The 22,442-nt window shown below is 48.0% G+C and overlaps 1 protein-coding gene across 2 annotated transcripts in view; it reads left to right on the plus strand.

Annotated features, from left to right (window-relative positions):
• Positions 1 to 22,442, plus strand: part of pax5 (paired box 5) — a 41,786-nt gene that overhangs the window by 13,928 nt on the left and 5,416 nt on the right. Inside the window, exons 3-10 of one of the 2 annotated variants that reach the window (XM_076171152.1) lie at positions 1,021 to 1,218; positions 2,047 to 2,111; positions 4,406 to 4,531; positions 9,417 to 9,601; positions 16,240 to 16,372; positions 19,452 to 19,553; positions 21,851 to 21,937; positions 22,291 to 22,377. In XM_076171152.1, the coding sequence (XP_076027267.1) occupies positions 1,021 to 1,218; positions 2,047 to 2,111; positions 4,406 to 4,531; positions 9,417 to 9,601; positions 16,240 to 16,372; positions 19,452 to 19,553; positions 21,851 to 21,937; positions 22,291 to 22,377 (983 nt within the window). The remainder of the gene's footprint in view (positions 1 to 1,020; positions 1,219 to 2,046; positions 2,112 to 4,405; positions 4,532 to 9,416; positions 9,602 to 16,239; positions 16,373 to 19,451; positions 19,554 to 21,850; positions 21,938 to 22,290; positions 22,378 to 22,442) is intronic. The other variant, XM_076171153.1, reaches the window with a different exon arrangement.

A 22,442-nucleotide genomic window follows, 5' to 3' on the forward strand; every position in this document is an offset into this window, starting at 1 on the left:
TTTCCATTTGAAAATAGATTGTTTTTCCTTTAGCTGTGTTTATACTCCAGCTGTGAACAGTGAAATCGCACACAACCACTTATGCAGGACGAACACACACACACACTCACACGCTCGCTCGCGCACGCACAAACAAAAGGAAAGACAAGGAAACACACATTTGCGGGAACACACATCTTCACGGAAGGGATTACTCTACCGTACAGCAATGGAGAGAGGGAGGGAGAGAGAGAGGGAGAGAGAGAGAGAGAGAAGGTTTAAGACTGACTGACAGCTTGCATCCACACACTGCATCCCCCCTTTTTCTGCAAGCTGTGTAGCGCATTTGCCCCCCCTGCCCTCCCCTGCCCCCTTCTTCATGCAAATACATTCATGAAATAGCCATGGTGGACACGCAACGCCAGTGTGTGTGTGTGTGTGTGTGTGTGTGTGTGTGTGTGTGCCACCCTCCTGTTACTCTTAATGTAAAATCAGCAAAGACTGTGGCTAATCGTTGAAGTTAATAGTCAGATACTGGAATTCTGTCACATAATGTTCACGTGTAAAAAGGAAAACGGCGGTTTAAGAATCCAGACCTGAGCAGAGGAAGAGACAGGTGGAGGTTTTTCTTTTTTTTTTCTTTTTTTGCAAGATCAGGTGGAGGAGAAGGGCAGCGGACGGAGAGACGTGAAGTGTTTTGTAAAGAGTTCAGAATTCAAACTCAAAGAGAAAAAGAAAGTCCTGACCAGAGCGCCAAGGGAAGAGGAAGAGGAAGGGGAAGGGGAAGGGGAAGGGGAAGGGGAAGGGGAAGGGGAAGGTCATCGCTCCGGAGCCGGGGGAAGGAAAAGAGCCTAGGACGGGCGGAACAAACATCTCAATAAACGTCGCTGACACAAAGCTTTGACGATGAAGATCTCAGCAGATTCATTCAAACACACACATTACGACAAACGCACAACATTGTCATTCTCTAAAAACTGTGTGCTCTAATCCCGTTCTCCTCCTCTTCCCCACCCCCCTCTTCCTCTTATTCCGGTGCAGGTACTATGAGACGGGCAGCATCCGGCCCGGGGTGATCGGGGGATCCAAACCAAAGGTTGCTACACCCAAAGTGGTCGACAAGATCGCCGATTACAAACGCCAAAACCCCACCATGTTTGCCTGGGAGATCCGGGACAGGCTCCTGGCCGAGAGAGTGTGTGACAACGACAGCGTCCCAAGCGTGAGCTCCATCAACAGGTACCACAGTGTGTGTGTAATGTGTGTGTGTGTTCACGTGAGTGGGTCCAGGTCCTCAGTATCAATAGCAACAGGTACAGAGTGCAGGTGGAGCAAAGAGCAGCTGAATACTGTGCTTTTCTTATACTGTGTGTGTGTGTGTGAGTGAGAGAGAGAGTGTGTGTGAGTGAGTGTGTGTACTGGTGTGGAAGAGAGAATAGCAAAGAGGCCCCCAGTCTCCATATGTATGAAGTGGCTGCAGCTCAGTGGTTCAACACGATGGTACAATGACAACCCTTTCCCCTGAGCATAGAGCATGGAAGAAGGGAAGGAGAGTGAAATAAGAGAGCTACAGAGGGAGAGAGAGAGGGAGAGAGAGGGGGAGAGCAAAAGGGGCAAACAAAAGCCAAGCAAGGTGGATGAGAGGAAAGAAAGGGAAGGGAAGGAAAGGGAAGGGAAGGAAAGGGAAGGAGAGGGAAGGAAAGAGAGGTGGAAGAAAAGGCTTGCATGAGCAGCCAAGCAGGAAGTGTGAGGCCCCTCTGCCATGTCAGCCAGCCTCAGCCACTTCACACACACACACACACACACGCACACACACACACACACACACACACACACACACACACACACTCACATACATACATACACACACGCTTATGCTTTTTTGCTCCCACGATGGTCATGTTCTCTCTGTCACTCAGAATTCCCACCACCTTAACATAACACTCTCTCTCTCCCCCTCTCTCTCTCTCTCTACCTCTCTCTCTCTCTCCCCCTCCTTCTCTCTCTCCCTCTCCCTCACACACACACATACACACACACAATAATATCTCTTCTCTCCTCCTGCAGGATCATTCGGACTAAGGTTCAGCAGCCGCCCGGTCAAACGGGCTCAGTGTCGGCTCACAACTTAGGTAGGTCGCCGCTGTAAAAGCTCCTTCAGACTGTCAGAGTGATTTCACAGCAGCGTCCTGTGTGTGTGTGTGTGTGTGTGTGTGTGTGTGTGTGTGTGTGTGTGTGAGTCTCTCAGGAGCAGAGACTGTGTGTGCAACAACCTAACATTGAAATTCCGTATGGTAGCGGCATGCAGGTATAACAGCAGGAACCTGTACGCACACACACTAACACCAAGAAGAGTTGTGTGTGTGTGTGCATGTGTGTGTGTGTGTGTGTGTGTCTGTTGGGATGGAGGGAGCATCTGAAATGATGGCTTCCTCTTTTTTGTGCATTTTCTATTTATTAACGATGACGGAGCAATTTGTTTGGTAAACTGAAGGTCATGTGACAGCCGGAGTCACACACACACACACACACACACAGGCACACACACACTTTTCAGGGAATTTAATCAAATTCCTTCTATTGAATAACCATCCTGGAATACAAATAAACATGAATCTCTCTCTCTCTCCCTCTATCCCTCGCTCTCCCTCTCTCTCTCACTCACTCTCTTTCTCTCCCTCTATCCCTCTCCCTCTCTCTCTCTGTAGTGGATTGTGTTTCCGCGTCTCTCAGATCTTCATAATCACACATTGTCTCTTAATCTAAATTAATTTCACACGCACTGCGCCTTGACTCCTGCCTTACACCCACACACACACACACACACACACACTCACACACACACACACACACACACGTAGATGCAACCACAGACACACGCACGCTCACAGATTACACAGATAAATGGCTCCCACTGCCAGGCGGAAAATTGAACATTTGGATTTGGAGAATAAAAGCGTTACGTTCCGATAAAAAAAAAAGAAAAAAAGAAAAAAAGAAAGAGTGAAAAGAAAGAGAAAGCAGAATCAGATAATTGAAGTGCTAAATCAAGTGATGGGGAGAGGAGGGATATGCATTCATTATACTCCTGCCTGTCGAGAGCGAAGGAGTCACGGCAGGAGAGAGGACGCTGATCCTCAGGTTTGTCGTTTCTGTCTTTTTAATTTCTTCTTTACCTTCCTGCCTCTCTGTGTTTGGGGGGCGGGTTGGGGGGGTGGGGGGGGTGGGGGGCAGAGGGGGAGAGGAGGGGGGGGAGGTCTGCTGGGAGAGAGGATTAGGATGTCTGTCTCCACACCTTTGTGTCCCTCCTGGGATACCATACTGTCACTCAGCCCCCGAGTCCGCTCACAGGGGCGCAGATAAGCGACCCGGAGGCGTGAGTGACTGTATGCTTCCACGTGTAAAAGTGCGTGTGTGTGTGTGTGTGTGTGTGTGTGTGTGTGTGTGTGTGTGTGTGGGTGTGTCAGGTGGTTGCAGTGAAGCGGTGACAAAAAGTAGGAGGAAGTTGTCTCCTCGCGGGGGAGATTAGAGGAGGGAGGGCCGGGGACACACGGAGAGCGGGTTCCCTCTGTCTTAACAAGTTTTCAAGAATTAAAGGGCATCGCTGTTAATCAGGGGGAAGAGGACGAGGAAGAGTCTCTGTATTGTGTTTTTCCTCTGCATTTAATCCACCTCCAGGTCTACAGCCTATAGTGCCTTGCTCAAAGGCCATGGCCAGAGCATTGAGTGGTTTCTTCCTCCACACAGGAAGTTGGCTCAGTGATAAACCAGAGACGTTATATTCTTGATTTAAATCCTAAATCTCTCTGTAACTGTTTTAAATCACAGAATTAGACGGTGAGTTCCTGCTCTCCACATTAAAAGCACAGCATTAAAGACTGAACGTTAGAATAAAAAGGTTTGCATATTCTACAGAGGCAGTATGGGTCATATAGTGTGTGTGTGTGTGTGTGTGTGTGTGTGTATACATATAAATATATATGTGATCTGCTTGTTTTCTCCCTCTATTGATCAGCTGTTATTGTATGGATCCTATATGCTCCACATTACAGATGCAACTCTGCATGGCTCATTTTATGTGAGCGCCTCTGGTCGGCCCGTGAGAGTTCCAACACAACACAACACAACACAACACAACAGGCTCACATCACATAGAGTTTGTAGCCTCACACACTGTAGGATGCTTTAAATACAGAACACCCGACAGCAAAGGTCTGGGTTGATTTGAAGGATTTAGGGGTTTAGAGCTCTGTGTGTGTGTGTGTGTGTGTGTGTGTGTGTGTGTGTGTGTGTGTGTGTGTGTGTGTGTGTGTGTACCTAATAAACTGGTACTTCTGTGTGTCCTGGCAGCAGGGTGTCTCATTGTGTCCTCTCTTCTTCTTCTTCCTCTTCCTCTGTTCGTTGCTGTGTTGGTGTCCGCGTGTAGCGACTTCCGTGGCCGCCACACAGGTCTCCGCGGTGACCAGCGACTCGGCCGGCTCCTCCTACTCCATCAGCGGCATCCTGGGCATCAGCTCAGCCGCAGACGTGGGGAAGAGGAAGAGAGACGAAGGTGAGACAAACAAAACAATGTGTGCATACAGTGTGTGTTGTGTTGTTGGGTACACATGACTAACACGCATATGATGACATTTCTATATATGTTACACACACACACACACACTCATGTTACAGAGCTGTGTGTGTGTGTGTGTGTGTGTGTGTGTGTGTGTGTGTGTGTGTGTGTGTGAAACATCTTCATTCACAAGCCCGTCTCTGTTTACAATGCTTCACTACAAACCTTGTAGAACTTTATGCATACGCTATTGATCTCACACACACACACACACACACACACACACACACACACACACACACACACACACACACACACACACACACACACACACACACACACACACACACACACACACACACACACACACACACACGCTGGATCAATGCTGCCTGCATGTTAATAGAGGTGTGAGTGTGTGTGTATGAGCCTGTTCGTATATGACAAATGTTTATTTGTATGTGAATGTGTATACATGCAAGCATCCGTGTGTATAAGTGTGTGTGTGTGTGAGTGTGTGTGTGTCAGTGGCATTAAAAGGCCATCATAAAGACAGTCTCCTACGGTAAATGAGACAGGACCAGATGTCGGAACGAGGAGGGGGGTGACAGAACGCCACTGGGGGCTTTCTCACTCGCTCTCTCTCTCTCACACACACACAATGACACACAAACACATACACTCTAGTTCCGAGGTTCTGTTCTCACTGCCTCTGAATCTCCAGAGTGTTTTGGATGGATGTAGGGTGCAGACTGGCTGATACAGCCGACTTCCCCATCGACAGTAACACACACACACACACACACACACACACACACACACACACACACACACACACACACACACACACACACACACACACACACACAGAGAGAGACACACGGACATCCCCACACACACACACACACACAGGATGAAAGCTTTGTCAGTAGATCATTTGCATTGCCAGTATTAATCCTTCATGCTTGTGAAACTTGAATCACTTGAGCACTTTCACTGCCGCATGAGACACACACACACACACACACACACACACACACACACCGTTCTAATTTCGTCCTTAACGGAATTTTCTGGGTAAGAATAATATGAATCATAGATAATTAGAGTGTATGTCCGCCTGTGTGTGTGTGTGTGTGTGTGTGTGTGTGTGTGTGTGTGAGCTTTGTGTGAGGACCACAGTGTGCTGCTTCCCTTCACCTCTAATGGAGAAGCACCGACCATCCAGCATCCAGGAGTTTAATGTTTAGCCCTAATGTTCCCTGGGACGTGCCCTTTGAGCAGTGTGTGTGTGTGTGTGTGTGTGTGTGTGTGTGTGTGTGTTCTGTGGTTGTGGTCTGTGCAGTGGAAGCACTGGTAGAAGCGACTGTATGTAATTTAATTAGCGGCGTTGTTGCGTGGCTTTGTTCTCTACATGTGGGGTCTGTTCGTTGTTTCACGCTAAAAACAGGAACACGCTTCAGATTCTGAGCAAAGCGTCCAGCGGGCGCCATAGGAGGAGGAGCGGTGTGTCAGTGTAGAAGGCGGAGCGTGTGTGTGTGTGTGTGTGTGTGTGTTTCATCTGCAGTATTTCTGTGGCAGAGGTCCGCGCTGTTTGGCTCTGTGGTCTAATTAACAGCATTGCTAATCACAGCTTCCATTAGAGCAGCCCCCACTGGATAATGACACACACACACAGCAAGGGGCGACGGGGAACAGCATGCACTGACACGGACAGACACACACACACACACACACACACACACACACACACACATGCAAACACTCAAATAATTCAAGGCTACACACATTCACACTTGCACGCCTTCATGTAGAGACATTCACACACACATTCATATACACACACACACACACAGAAAAAGGTCTCACATACACACACAAACACACACACACACACACACACACACACACACTCCCAGGCCAATAGTAACCTGTGAGGAAATTGTGTGTGTGTGTGTGTGTGTGTGTGTGTGTGTGGGCGCCCCTGTACTTTAGCTGTAACTTATAAGCACAGAAATGGCAGCTGTGCAAGGGATGGGAAATGGGAACACTGGAAGGCCGTATCAGTTGTGTGTGTGTGTGTGTGTGTTGACAGGAGGAGTGTGTGTGGGGGTAAAGCCCTGTGGTGACCTGTGGCCCCAGCCAAAGCGAGGGGAAGTGGGGGGTAACCAGGGGGCAGCATGGAGATGAATGGAAGTGAATGGAAGAACTTGACTTGTGGGGCCAAAAGGGGACTATTGTGTCTCAACCTATTCTCCCATACACAGAGGGTGTGTGTGTGCGTGTGTGTGCATGTGTGTGTGTGTGTGTGTGTGTGACATGGATATTGGAGTACATGACAGGTGTTAGGGAAGTAAGAATTCTGTCTTTCCTTGGATCTGAGTGATGAATCTCTCCTCCGTCAGACTGAACAGAGTTTGGTCGGAGCTCTCTGTAGCGCCAAGAACAAATGGTGTCAATGGCATTTACCCAGAATGCCAAGCTGACCTCTCACCCCCTTGTGCATCCACTGTGACATGCAGCAGCTTACCACATAAAAGACGCCGAGAGTAAGTAAGAGATGGAGGGAAGATGGAGGAGGGAGGAGGAGGAGGAGGAGGGGAGAGAGGGAGGAAGCTCTGCCCTTCATCCTGAGCTCCTCTCTGCCCACAGCCCCTTAAAACTTAAATCTCTGGAGTTTATATGCTCTCTCACTCTCACTCACACAGACTCACACAAACTGACACACACACACTGACACACACACATGCACACACACATTGGCTGGGTCTGTGAGGTCAGACTTACGACCCTTGTCCTATCAGTATGGTAATCTATGTCAAGTGTAAAAAGATGCACACCAGTTGTGTCCTTCCCCCCACAGACACACACACACACACACACACACACACATACACAGACACACACACGCACTGCACTCACTATCACATACACAGGTGACAAACCGCCTAACCCAAGTCATTTGGAGTCGACAATTCAACTGTTCCTACTGTGTCAAAAAAGGGTAAGACAGCCAGAGTCTATGTGTGTGTGTGTGTGTGTGTGTGTGTGTGTGTGTGTGTGTGTGTGTGTGTGTGTGTGTGTGTGTGTGTGCGTGTGTAGGGGGGGGGGGACTAGGTGCAAGAGAGTGAAAGAGAGAGAGAAAGAGAAGGCGGAAGAGAGAGGAAAAAGGCAGAAAAGAGAGAACAATAAGGGCTCATTGTTTGTTTTGTTCTGCTCTGAAAAAGAGGAAAGAGAAGAGCTTCCCTTCTGAGACTGACTCACAGAGATAGAGGCAGCTGTGAGTGTGTGTGTGGTGTGTGTGCGCGGGTGTGTGCGAGTGTGTGTCCAACAGTGAATAGGATTTAACGCGTCACGGCAATGAGTTTCTTTACCCATCCATGGACACAATGAGACCGGCCGGATATCAAGCTACCCACCCGCCTACACCCTCACCCGCCCACACACACACACACACACACACCCCCCCACACACACACACAAACATACTGATGAACGCACATTGTGAATTATCATACACGAAAGGCTCTTAACACCTCTACAGTAGGTACGGTCCTCTCTGTCTCTCTCTCTGGGTGCTCTGCTGTGACAGACCGTATGTGTGTGTGTGTGTGTGTGTGTGTGTGTGTGTGTGTGTGTGTGTGTAAGACAGAGAGCGACAGCAGAAAGCAATAAGCTGGCTGAAATGGTGCCATCAGAGCTACATGATTGATCAATTGAATTCCATCATGGGGACTGGACGGTGGGATTAAATGGGTCGCCGTGGGTTACCAGGCTAAAGCATCATACTGGCTTTATCTCCTGCCGATTGGTCTGTCACCAGAGACCTGCACCATACACTCACACTCCATATGTGTGAGTGTGTGTTTACGTGTGACTATAGGGGAGAGAGCTAGTGTGTGTGAGTTTGTGTTCTGAAAAGATATGCACATTTTGAGTGTGTGTTGTCTTTCTTTCTTTCCTTCTTTCTGTCTTTCTTTCCTTCCTACTTTCCTTCTTTCTGTCTTTCCTTCTTCCCTTCCTTTCTTCCCGCTCTCATTTTTTATTTGGGGCCGCAAATGGATCCGTATTTTCAGTTCAAATGGAAAAACATAGATAAATATATATTTGAAACCCTTTCCACCTGTCTGTCATATCACTCCCCCTGATGCCTTTGATGCCAGACGCACACACACACACACACACACACACACACACACACACACACACCTAACACACAGTGACCCCCTGGACTAAAATAGGCTCTCAGGAGCAGTTTGGAGCGATGAAATGGCTCTATAGCTGGGATTTTCGCCCTCATCCCCTTTTCTCTTTATCTTTTTCTCTCGTTCACTCTTTTCTAATCATTTGCGGGCCGCGACTCTTCACAGTTCTTATAATTGTCTCGTTCAGTCCCTCAGCCTTGCAATAACTGCAGGATACGAGAGCTCACAGTCTAATACTGATACCACAGCAATATATATTTCTGTGTCCGTGTGGGTGTATGTGTGTGTGTGTGACACGGCAAGAGGGACGCAGAGTGTGTGTGTGTGTGAGAGAGAGAGAGTGTACTCTAGAGAGGGAGTTTAGGTTTGGTAAAGGATTGCATTTGTATAGTATTTTCCCTAAATCTCTCTGAAGTGGCTCAGAGTTAAATCAACCAGCTGGGAATCAGTTTAGTCCATTCTTCAGATTTATCGACCTGCACCACCGCTCCTCCCTTCATCCCTCCATCTCTCTGTTTCTCTCTCTCCGTCGTACAAATCAGGCTCACAAACACTGTGTTCCTCACCTCTCTCTCTTTTGAAACCTTCTCCTGTTCCTTCTTCACGTGTTCCTCACGTGTTCCTCACATGTTCCTCACACGCTAACACCGGCTGTTTCCCCTCTCTTCCCGGCGCAGGGCTGCAGGAGTCGCCACTGGCCAATGGACACGGCCACGGTGGGCGGGACTTCCTCAGGAAGCAGATGAGAGGGGAGCTGTTCTCGTCGCAGCAGATCGAGGTATTGGACCGCCTGTTTGACAGACAGCCATCCTGTCCAATCCAATCCAGCTCTGACCTCTATGTGAGCCCTGACTCTGGCAAGGTAAGGGCGGGGCATCGTGCAGGTCAAGGGTCGGCAAGACAGTGAGGAGAGCTTTTGAAAAACAGAGGAAAACATGTGTGCATACAACAACTCACAGTTAATGTGACAGCAATGGAAGCAGTTTGGTGTAAAGGGGAGGAATTATCTCTGCTTTTAGACAAATATCACTCCTTTATTTAAGTATAATATAATAGTAGGAGTTGTGTTGGACTATTCAAGGTTCACACTCATAGATATGACAGAATATTAGGGCCACTGAGGGAGAATATAGTTGAGGAAAAAAAGCTGAAATTTGAGGAGAATAGTGTCATAATTTGAGAGAAAATGTCAAAATATACCGAGAGCATTTTGAGTGGGACTTGTGGGTAAACAAGACAGCAAACAGACATGTGTGCAACATGTCCCCTCTGGAGTGAGGCTGGAGTGTGTGTGTGAGATGTTAAACTCATTGCTGGAGACACAGGTATCCACTCTGCCACAGCCTACACCTTCCTCCACTCTCCTCTACTGTCATAACATTTCTTTACTGACCTCCTCCTCCTCACTGACTGATTTGAATGTGTCGGCATGTATTTCCTGTTCACCCCAGTGTGTGTGTGTGTGTGTGTGATAGACGCTGTGATGGCTGTAACACAGATCCACTCAGGCCTGGCCTATTGACGTTCCTATAATCTAGACACACTGCAGGGGTTAATGAGTGTATTGACCCGTCTCTCATTATGACCTCACTTCCTGCTGTTTGGGGACTGCATGCTGAAGTGTTTGGTGAATACACTGCAGCATATGTGTATTGCACCTATATATGAGAGAGAGAGAGAGAGAGGGAGAGGGAGAGGGAGAGAGAAAGAGAGAGAGAGAGAGAGAGTAATGTTGCATCTAAATTGACCTCCAGCAAGAACTTTATGTAACTCTGAGTGGAATGGACAGGTGTAAATAATACGCTGAATAACAAAATGACAACAAAGTACAATTTGTATTCTCTCTACCTTTCCCCAAATGTGCTCTAATCTGCAGCCATCCACTTTCATCCCGCTGACTGAATATTAGAGGGAAAATCCAAAATCTCAAAGCGACACATTTGTTTCTACAACCAAAGGATCCATATTACACACACACACACACACACACACACACACACACACACACACACACACACACACACACACACACACACACACACACACACACACACACACACACACACACACACACACACACACACACACACACACACACACACGTTTTCTTACCTTGAACCTTTGGCACGTTCACCTTCAGACCCAGCTAGCTCGCGTGTTCCAGTGTCGCCTATTAATCCGATGGAAGCTTGGGTGCCACGTTACTGTGAGTGTAACTTCTCGACGCTCCTCCCTTGCAGATACACACGGTACCTTGGCTGTTCATAACGTGACACCAGGGGATCAAATCATTGATGATTAGATGTGTTTTGGTAATGAGAAGCTTCCTCCAGACTTAATTTGCCAATCAGGAGAGGCAACCAATCAGAGTTGCTGCTTCTTTGCTTACTATCAACTCCCACACAATACAGCTCCTTCTTGAAAATGACCCGGCAAAAACTGGATTTCTATGTTTTTTGTCAATGAACTTTGCACTCTGTATGTATGAACACGGCAAGGGAACTGTGTTGACGTATATGGAGCAATATTGGTCCTTTACATATCCCCCTACTTCAGTTGTATTTATTCAGTGGATGTCAAGGGCCAGAGGATAAAATGCAGTGGTAGAGTCGCAGTATATGGAACCACAAATAAGCTACAGCGTGAGGGCAACCTACAGGGCAGAGCTCAGCTTTTTACCCCATTCACTTCCTTCTGACCCACACGGGGAATGGAGTGGCACAGGGCGAGAGGTCGACAGGGATTGGCTACGGCGTTTCTATAGACTACGACCCGAGACTATAATACCCAGGATTCATAGGTCAGTGTCCCCTCTGAGCCCGGTCAAGCCACTGGGGTCGAGGTCGAGGACGGGGGCATTAAACCCCGGGTCTCACTGGGGTCACACTGGCTTTAGGAAATGTATTGTGATTACAAAGAGGTGTGAGCAGGCACGCACACGCACGCACGCACGCACGCACGCACGCACACACACACACACACACACACACACACACACACACACACACACACACACACACACACACACATCAATATCAGTCCCCCTACCTCTGCTCCCGTCCCTCATCCTGTCTAGCCGACCAGCCCCCCCCTCCCTTTCCCCGCCTGCTTTACCCAGAGGGAATGATTGACACTCATACCCCTAACGCTGACACAGTGACAGCCTCGATCCTCTGTGGTATGCGGGTGGAGGTGGGTGGAGGTGTGTGTGTGTGTGTGTGTGTTTTGTGTGTGTGCGTGGGGGACACAGTGGTTCAAGGAGGGTCATGCTGTGTTTTGACTGATGTGTCTAAAAGATGCCTGATAGACTTGGCCCTGATGTTGTTGCAGTGGCCGGGTGTGTGTGTGTGTGCGTGTGTGCGTGTGTGCGTGTGTGCGTGTGTGTGCGTGTGTGCGTGTGTGCGTGTGTGCGTGTGTGAGTGTGTGAGTGTGTGTGTTGGAGAGCAGACAAGTGAAAGAGAAACAGAGGGTCAATTTCCGACGGCAACACTATATTATATTTATAGAACAATGCAGTGCAATTTCAGAAGTTATTTGGAGCTCCTCATTATCTTTTTGCTTTCTTGTAATGAAACATGAGCCTCATTCATTTTTCTTTCTCTATCCCACTTGAGGAGATAAAAATAAAATTCTTCACGTTTTTTTCCACAAGCAAATCTTATGTTCCTTGTCGCCGTAGTTACTCCTTTGTCTGAAGCCCTTTACTCATCTTTCCCTCCTCACATGCCATCCTTTTATCTCATCTCTCTCTCCTGGTCTTGTTCCCTCGCTCCCTGTAGTCTATTAAGCCTCAGTATTAATTTGTGTGCGTGCGTGTGTGTGTGTGTGTGTGTCTGCATGTGTGCCTGTCAGACAGAGTTCATTTGAATTTCCCTTCAATCACTTCCTATTACCCAGGTGATAAATCAGCAGGGCTGACTGCGCCCCCACCCAGCCATGCTGCCCCAGGTCCAAATGCCCACCTCAGTACCAGCTCATAGGTACCAGGTAGAGACATTTAAAAACAGAGGCGTTAAGTATCTAAATATGAAGTTACATTGCAAATTAAGACTTTAAATTCATACGTAGATGAGCTTGTTGGATTAAAGTCTTGTGTCTTTGTCTGGTTTAACGCACAATGACACATTTTTACCCATGAGCTCATCCTCACAGTGTATTAAGAGGCAGATTATTAACTCGGGTGTACAGGGTTAGGGTTAGGGTTTGTGTATCTCCTCTTTAAACTCGTCTCCTGCGCTATGGACCAGAAGGAGCAGCATGCAGCAACAGAATCCACCTCCAATCTAAATAGAGTACATTTGTCATCCCCTCCTAAACGTTCTTTCTGGGCGTATCTAACTTCATGGCCTTACTGCAGGGTCGACGTCTGACTGACGCGTCTGGAAATGAATGAATCTCCTCCCCCCCCCCCCCCCCCCCCCCCACCCCCCACCGCCGCCATGCTTAGTTTGAGCCAAGATGAATTCCTTCCCCGCAATCCCTGTCTCAGTTTGTGGCCCTCTGAGGGAATTGTATTTGTTTATAGTCGAGCCCCTTTTTTTCCATCGGGAGTATACAAGACAATGTGGTGAGAGAGAGAGAGAGGGAGGGAGGGAGAGAGAGAGAGGGAGAGAGATGGGGAGAGAGAGAGATGGGGAAATTGGGAGCTATTTGGGGAATGGAGAAAAGGGGAAAATACTATTATGCAAATCATGCAAGCCAACAGGGCGAGGCTATGTGTATGTGTGTGTGTATGTGTGTGTGTGTTTGTGTGTGTGTGGTTGTCAGAGGGCCGATTAGGGCTCATCTGTTATTGATGTGAAATCTGGACCAAACCATTACCTCCCCACATCTAAGTCAGTATTCCAACCTGATGTGTGTAAGTGAGAGAGTGAGAGAGCAAGCGAGCGAGCGAGCGAATGTGTGTGTGTGTGTGAGAGAGAGAGAGAGAGAGAGAGAGAGAGAGAGAGAGAGAGAGAGAGATAGATGGAGGGAAAAAGGGAGAAAGAGAGAGCCTAGGATCATCAGGGTGATGTAAGGGCGTCTCGTTGTTCAAACTAAACTCCTGATTGAATATATTTTACATTGCGAATTTTACTGCCAAAATGTACCAAAACATTTTCATTCTAGCCCTAAATTTTGTTGGGTCTCATTCAAGTTGACTTCTGTGAACTAAAACTGAACATAGAAACAATAAGGGAAGCACTTTGTCACCTTGCCTCACTGTTTCCTTACCCCACATCCTGACCCTGCCCACCTCCAGTACCCTGCTACCCCACTACATGCACCCCCAACCTCAAGCCCCGCCCACCCCCAGCCCCAGCAGCTGCGTCCCCCCCTCTTTGATGAGGGCTGATGGCGCTGTATGAGAGGTGGAATTGACAACATTTACAGGGGCGAATGAGAATGATCCATCTTCCTTAGCGGGCCTGTCACCCTACTGGCCAAACTTCATCATGGCCAATTACCACGGCAAACCCCTTCTTCTTCTTCTCTGCTGCTGCACGGCCCCCATCTACATGGATACATGGACACATTAGACACCGGATTAATAACAGAGAGAGAGAGAAAGAGAGAGAGAGAGAGAGAGAGAGAGGGGGGCCAGGAGGGGCAGGTGAATAATAGGATGTATGGAAAAAAAAAAAGTACAGGTGTGATGTGTGATGGGGGAGAGAGGGAGGGAGATAAAGAGAGAGGGGAAGGTTTAGAAATGTGTGTGTGCCTGGCCTTGTGTGCAAGTGTGTGTGAGAGAGAGAGAGAGAGGAAGAGAATGAGAGAGCGAGAGAGAGACAGAGAGAGACTGAGAGAGAGAGAGATGTAGTGTACAGGGTAAGCTCTTATTTGGCAGGTCACAGTCCAGTGGTTGTGTTGTGTGTTGACGAGCACAGGGGTGTTTAAGAGGTCAGTGAGCAGCCACACACACACACACACACACACACACACACACACACACACACACACACACACACACACACACACACACACACACACACACACACACACACACACACACACACACAGATCCAGAGGTATTAAAGGGGTCAGTGCAGAACTCTTCACCTCATCACCTGAAGGAAATTCTGATTGCTGTCATTAGTGTACACACACAAACATGCACACACACTCACAAACACTTAAAAATACAGAAAGCACAGCCAAGACGTAGTGAGAGTGGAATAAACACACACACACACACACACACACACACACACACACACACACACACACACACACACACACACACACACACACACACACACACACACACACACACACACACACACACACACACACACGCGCCCATCATGAGGGTAAAGGCCCAGAGAATCTACTACAGTTAATCTATATATACTTGATCATCAGTGTCACAGTGTCAATATGGACTGCTCTCGCTCTAAAATACCACATGCACACACAGATACACACAGATACACACAGATACACACAGATACACACACACACACACACACACACACACACACACACACACACACACACACACACACACACACACACACACACACACACACACACACACACACACACACACACACACACACACACAGCCCTGGCAGAGAGATGAAGACGAATGTAGTGTGGTTGGGTTTTGGGGTCATTCACAGGTGAGGGGACAGCAAGCATCTATCCTTCTATCTGTACGACATTAAGAGAAAGACAAAGACAAAGAGAGAGAGAGAGAGAGAGAGAGAGGGAGAGCTTTTTGAAATCTAAAATAATTCATATCCCAGGGATTACAGATTTATCACAACACAAGAATCCAAGATTAAATTGAGGTTATTGAGTTTGTATTTTTATTCCGTTTTTATTTTAAAATCTTACCAAAGGCTTATAAGAAATTGACAACTTAATTAGGAGCAAAATCAATACTTAGAGGATCAAAAAGTACTTCTAAATGACAAATACAGTTTAACACCTTAGTCTCTTCTCTATATAAAGAGAGAGAGCGAGAGAGAGAGAGAGAGAGTGTCTGTGTGTGCTGAGATGATCACAGTTCTTATTGTTGTTGGTATCTGGGGAAACAAGAGGCTTTGTGTTAACCATGGTCTATGTGACGGCACAATGTGTGTGTGAGAGAGAGACAGAGAGAGAAAGAGGAGCTGATCCTGCGGTTATAGACTCTCAGACATGGTTGTACAGTAAATCCCTGTCTTTGTAAACAGATCAATAAACTCAGCTGTAGGTGTGTTCCTGTGTGTGTGTGTTCCTGTGTGTTCCTGTGTGTTCCTGTGTGTTCCTGTGTGTGTGTGTGTGTGTGTTGTACTAAAGCTAAGTCTTTGCGCTCTGTTGTGTTGAAGGGGCAGCATGACAGTCAAACACATTTATTTTGTTGTAACCAACATGCAGCACAGCACCACTGTAGAGTTTGTGCACAGATGTGTGTGTGAGTGTGTGTGTGTGTGTGTGTGTGTGTGTGTGTGTGTGTGTGTGTCTGCGTGTGTTCATACTGAATGTGTTCTGGTCTGGATCATTCTCCTTTCTCTTCTCTCCGTCTCCGCTCAGACTTCAGATTATTCGGCGATGGCCTCGCTCGCTGGTGGACTGGATGAAATGAAGAGCAGTTTGGCCAATCCTGGTACAGGAGCAGAGCTGGGAGCAGGCGTCTCTGGTCCACAGTCATACTCACTGGTCCCAGGTAAGGAGAGAGAGAGACACACACACACACACACACACACACACACACACACACACACACACACACACACACACACACACACACACACACACACACACACACACACACACACACACACACACACACACACACACACACACACACACACAATAATATGAAATCAGCTGTAAACACCATGGAGTAGAATTTTGTTGTTTTAGCTAAATGGAAATAGTGCAAAATGTGGAATATGGAACCTTTTATGGAGTCAAGCTGCCGGGCCTCATTCACATTTGATCTATAGTAAGAAAACCTAAATACTGTATAATTACAGAGTATCTTGTAAGGACTACAAGAGAAGAAGAAGAAATAATATTTAAATTCCCAAGCGATATATGAATGAGTGAATATTTACACTCTGTATGGGAGCAAATAACAGATCAGAATGTGAACTCACAGGCAGGCACAGACTCTGTGTTTCCACGGTGAAGGATGCTGCAGCATACAGACGGGGCGATTTATCCCGTTTAAAGCGCACGGAATGCTGATCTCAGAGCCCAGAGGAGAGGATTGAAAAGGAAGACGTGACCTCCTCCTCCTCCTCCTCCTCCTCTCCTTTTCCATTTAGGGGGCGCTGGGACAGGCGGTGGTTAATTAAGAGTAGACCAGGGAGCACTTGGACAAGGCTTCGGTGTTCCCATCTGTAATGAAGGGAATCATAGAGCTGGGAATTTGGGATATCTGGGCTCTTTTTTGTTGCCACTGAGGAATATTACCTGCTCACGTTCAGAGAGAGAGAGAGAGAGAGAGAGAGAGAGAGAGAGATTTCCATTTCTGCTTATGAATGCAAATACACACACAGAGACACACACACAACCACACACACACACTTCCTGAGCATTATGCATGCATTTCCTTGCCTGTCTTTTCCCTCAGAGTAGAGCTCCCTCTAGGGGATCAGACGTCTGTGAGTTTGACGCAGTGTTATGGCATCCTTGAAGTCTTGATAACCCCCGGACACACAACACAGAGCAACACTTACACACCCAATCTTCCTCTCTGCAGGCTCTACAAATGTAAAGGGCCTTTTCATCTTCCTCCCCTTAAGTTCATTCTACTGCTACTCCTGCTGCTGTATATGATTATAAATAGTTCGATGAGATCTGTACGGAGTAATGTTAGCTGTGTAATGTTACGTAAAGAGTGAGATATGGAGACAGAGAGGGAGATAGTGAGGGAGAGAATGAGAATGTGGGCTTACATGTGTCTGCAAGTGAGCACGGAGGAGACTTGTACTTGTTCGTTGACCTCTACGGCAAAGCTGTAGAGAACAGATACATCAACACAACTGGCATATAGATGCAGCCACACACACCCAGGCACACACACACACACACATACACACCTCAGAGGATCTGGCCCTGTCTGCCCCCTCTAAGTTGGGCTGTGGAGAGTCCATCTTTTTCTCTCTCCTCCCTGCCTCTCTCTCGTCTCCTCCACCCTCTCCTCCCTCTCCTCCTTGCCCTGTGCACTGACCCTGAGCGGATGAGTAGCCCGTCTGCACTAATGCCTCGCTGTCGCGTCAAACGCCGGGAAAAACTTTACTACGCCGAGACAGCAGCGAGGAGGCAGAGAGGGACAGAGAGGAGGCTGGAGCACGGAAGTGTGTGAGAGAGAAACAAAAATAAGAAGAAGAAGAGGGGAGGAAAAGAGATCATTTGCGTGAAGAGAAAAGAAAATAAGATGTCGGCCTGGTGATAGATTTGTAAACACACATGCTGTCTTTCTTTTCTTTCTTCTTCTGTGTCATCTCTTCCTCTTTGTCTCTATTTTGTTTCCTCTATGCCTCCTCTTTCCTCCCCTCTTGCCTCCTGCGTGCTTCCCTCTGTCCCCCCCTCCCTCCCTCCCTCCCTCCTCTCAGTTAGCAGTGGTTAAGTGGAGGGGAAGTGAATGGGATTGATGGTGTTAGCTCCTGAGCTGTTTATGATGATGATAAATGTGTGTGTGCAGGGGGCGGGGAGAGAAGGGTGTTGATGCATATGTGTGTGTACATATGTGTGTGTGTGTGGGTTTGCATGGGTGTGTATGCTGATGATGATGAATGGAGGGCTCCCTCGCCACGCACTCCCAATGTCTGGTGCGCACAAACACAGAGAAATGATTTGGGCCGACACACTGTCATGTCGTCTAATGCAGTTATAGATCCTATCCACCAAGTGACAGACAGGGAGAGAGGGAGGAGGCGATGTAGGGAGCGAGGAGAGGAGAGGAGAGTAGGAGTAAATTACGAGATGTCGGAGGAGGAAAACAAGAGAAGTGAGGACAGAGAGGGAAGGAAACAGGAACGTCCTGAATGTGATGCTGGTTGCATTTTCAACAAACACGCTACGTACACGCAATTCATCATCAATAAGTCACTGCCACGCTAACTTTGAGTCAGGCACAGCTCTGATTGGTCAGTCACATTGTCGTATCGTCCATTATTTTGTTATAAATGGACGTCGACCTACAGAATTGACTTTTGTTTAACACAGCCAAGCTACTTTGTATCGCTACGCCAGGAGTCGCTAGCAGCTTGGTAGCATTCATAACTAGCTACAAACTAGCATTAGCTTCTTGCTGCTGGTGTCGCATTTCACAAATAATGGAAATGTACGATTAAACTTTAACTCTAAACGGGTGCTGCTTTGTAACTTTAGTACCTCAGACTCTGCTGATAATGTTTGCATGGCCGGACGGTTGCTAAGCTAGCGCAGAGTGAAAATGGAAATGGGAATGTTGCTTGGCAGAAGCTTGGAACCAGCGGTATAGTTATCTGTGTGTGCTGCTTTGAGGTTGTAGTTCAGATGTGAGACAGGATGCTGCACTGACGCCTCTGAAATTCCCTTATATTACAAGTACGTACAAAAAACACAGTTTTATGTTAAGGTGCGAGGGACTCCATTTTGTATACAGAAAAGAGAAACGCGTCCTGCTGCTTGTTCAGGGTTACGTTGGCTGGTGTCCGGACCTTCTGCCAGGCAATCACAGAGCTCACATACTCATTCACACACTCATTCACACTCATTGACTATTTGTGTGTGTGTTTGTGTGGTTCTAGGTCGTGATCTAGGCAGCACCACTCTGCCAGGCTACCCTCCTCACGTCCCTCCGACTGGACAGGGCAGCTACTCCACCCCCTCCCTCTCTGGCATGGTACCTGGTAAGTCTGTTTATACACACACACACACACACACACACACACACACACACACACACACACACACAGAAAGAGAAACAGAGAGAGAGACAGAGAGAGAGACAGAGAGCAAGAGAGAGACTTCCTTTCTGCTTACTTCTGTCTTAGCAGCACCTTAACTGCTCACGCTTTCCCTGTATGTATAGTGTGTGTGTGTGTGTGTGTGTGTGTGTGTGTGTGTGTGTGTGTGTGTGTGTGTGTGTGTGTGTGTGTGTGTGTGTGTGTGTAAGAGGGACTATTCGCCTTTGCCACTTCCTCTTTCTTGTCTGTCTAAGCTACGGCTGACAGTGTTCCCAGGGGGTGGCGTGTGTGTCTGTGTGCATCTACGTGTGTGTGTGTGTCCTGTGTGTGTGTGTCTTGTGTGTGTGTATCATTAGAAACCAGCCACAGTAGCACAGCTGTCCCTCCTCAACATTAGTAATTTGTTTTTAATGAGAATCACCAGTGACCCACGACTAATTCATTCATTCTCTTCCACTTCGCCTTCTACGCTGCTTTTGTGTTTCAATCCTGACCGCCACTCGTTCGCTCTCTCGCTCCCGCTCTATCTTACACACACACACACACACACACACACACACACACACACACACACACTCGCAGCTCATTGGGGAGCTGTGGTAGTCATGGTCAGTATGAACTCCATATGAATAAGAGGAAAAGACACAGGACACACAGCAAAGTCCAAACTAAAAGAAGCGCACCTCTGATGTTGTTTACAAGTCCTTTCTCCCTGTATTCACAATCATTCAGTCTATGACACACACCCAAGCAGGAGTAAACACACGCACACACACTCTCTCAGTGGACATGTAAGAACAGCACGTCTAAAGATGAGTAACCCTGTCGCCCTGTCCCCCTGCGCTCGCCCCGTCCTGTCCTCAGGTTTGACAGCATGTTTGTGTGTGTGTGTGTCCGGGTTGGCGTATGTTTATGAGTGTGCTGGCATGCGATTGTTTGTGTCTTGAGTGTGTGTGTGTGTGTGTGTGTGTGTGTGCACGCGAGAATGTTTGCTTCTGACAGTGTGTGTGCGACCTTGACACTGAGCAACACAACACAGACCCCTGCGCCTCCTCCCCCCCGTCTCCTAAACAACCTGACACGTTGCCGTCACCACGGTGATGACAAGGGAAGGAGATCTGCACCCAGGGATGCCATAGAGACCGCATCCCGACCCCACCTGACAGACGCGGCTAAATACACACATACACAGCGCTCGCACACACACACACAAACACACACACAAGGGTATGGGGAGAAAGAAAACTTGGTCTGTATGTCCAAACGCGCGCCAACACACTCTGCACATCTACATTCTGCTCTGTGAATATTCCAAACTGTCTGAATCCACAGGCTGACTGGAGGAGATAATCTGGCAACTTTGCTTCTCCTCCTTCGCCATGTTTTATCTCAGCACTTCCCAGGCAAATTATCCTTCTTTTTGTCCGCTCTGTCTAATATCATACCTTCATTAAGCAGCAACTCTCTGCTGCTGTTCCTCTCTCTCTCTCTCTCTCTCTCTCTCGCTCTCTCTCTCTCTCTTTCTGCAGCAGGGGGGCTGACACTCAGAGGGGGTGTAGGAGAGCAGTGAGGCAGAACCGACAGAACGAGAGGGAGAGAGAAATAGGGGGTTGGAGGGAGGGGCGGGGGAGGGGAGGGGAGGAGGGGGGCATCAGGGTCTGTGACTGTCAGCCAGGGGAGAGGGTTCCCCCGGGAGGAGTGAAGGTTCGGGGAGAGAGAGAGAGAAGAAAGAAAGAAAGAGCAAAAGAGTGAAAAAAGAGAGCGCAAGTCAGCAGAGGGATGAGAGGGGAAAAAAAGGAGGAAAAGAAACGGGGAAGAATGTTGTTTTGATGTGAAGGGTGACGGGCGGGCCGGAGTCCGGCCGGCTCGGAGGACGAGGGAGGGAAAATAAAGAGGAAGGGGCTGAGGGGAGGAGAGAGTAAACCCCAGACGGTGAGAGGTAAATGAGGGAGAAAAGCTACGCTATCATCCGCTGTATGGTAGCGCCGCTACGGGCTCGTCCAGCTCCACAGCTCAGTCACACACACTCAACCCCTCTATAGAACACAGAGCGCAGGTACAAGCGCTCGCTGGAAATCAAAGAAATGACTATTTACCCTACAACCGTCCTTCATCTGAGCACAGGAATCTTCCCACGGCTTCACTTTCACTCACTGAAGCATCTGTGAAAGAGCGTCAAGCAAAAATGTTGACGTCCTACAGCGTTTTCAACATCACCTGTTTTTGTTCCCTTTAAAAAGGAGGCGATTTCTCCGGAAGTCCCTATTCCCATCCTCAGTATTCCACGTACAACGAATCATGGAGATTTCCCAACCCCAGCTTGTTAGGTAGGTGAAATGCATCTGAATATTAAGATCAATAATTGTAATTCATCTCATTTCACCTCACATGCCAAAACTACTTCTGCGGTACGGTTCATGCTGCACTGTCCGCTTCATTCAGAACATTACAACACATCACGGCACAGCAAATGGTTCTGTGTGAAGACTTAAGGGTGTCATCAGAGGGGCATTATGGGATTTACTGGGGGAAAAGTCAGTGTCAAAGTCATCGTCCAGGGATCCATTACAGGGGTCAGGTTTAAAGGTGAAATGGTCAAGGGTGACGATGTAAAGGTCAATAGGTGAGGAGGTCAGGCTGCGTTGACCTATAACATATCTGTCCTCTCCTCTGTCCTCAGTGTTTCAGCAGGACTACGGCTCTCTCCTGGGGACGGAAATCGGCTGCTCCTCCGGTCTCTTCACCAGCCAGGCAGGACAGATGCAAGGTAGGTCCAGAGGGAGGAAACACACTAAGAAACTGTAGAATAAGTCAACGTAGGTGGACGAACAG

This window comes from Genypterus blacodes, unplaced genomic scaffold, assembly GCF_046128005.1.
Source record: "Genypterus blacodes isolate CSIRO-AG114 ecotype Tasmania unplaced genomic scaffold, CSIRO-AGI_Gbla_v1 ptg000240l_1, whole genome shotgun sequence".
Taxonomy (NCBI): domain Eukaryota; kingdom Metazoa; phylum Chordata; class Actinopteri; order Ophidiiformes; family Ophidiidae; genus Genypterus; species Genypterus blacodes.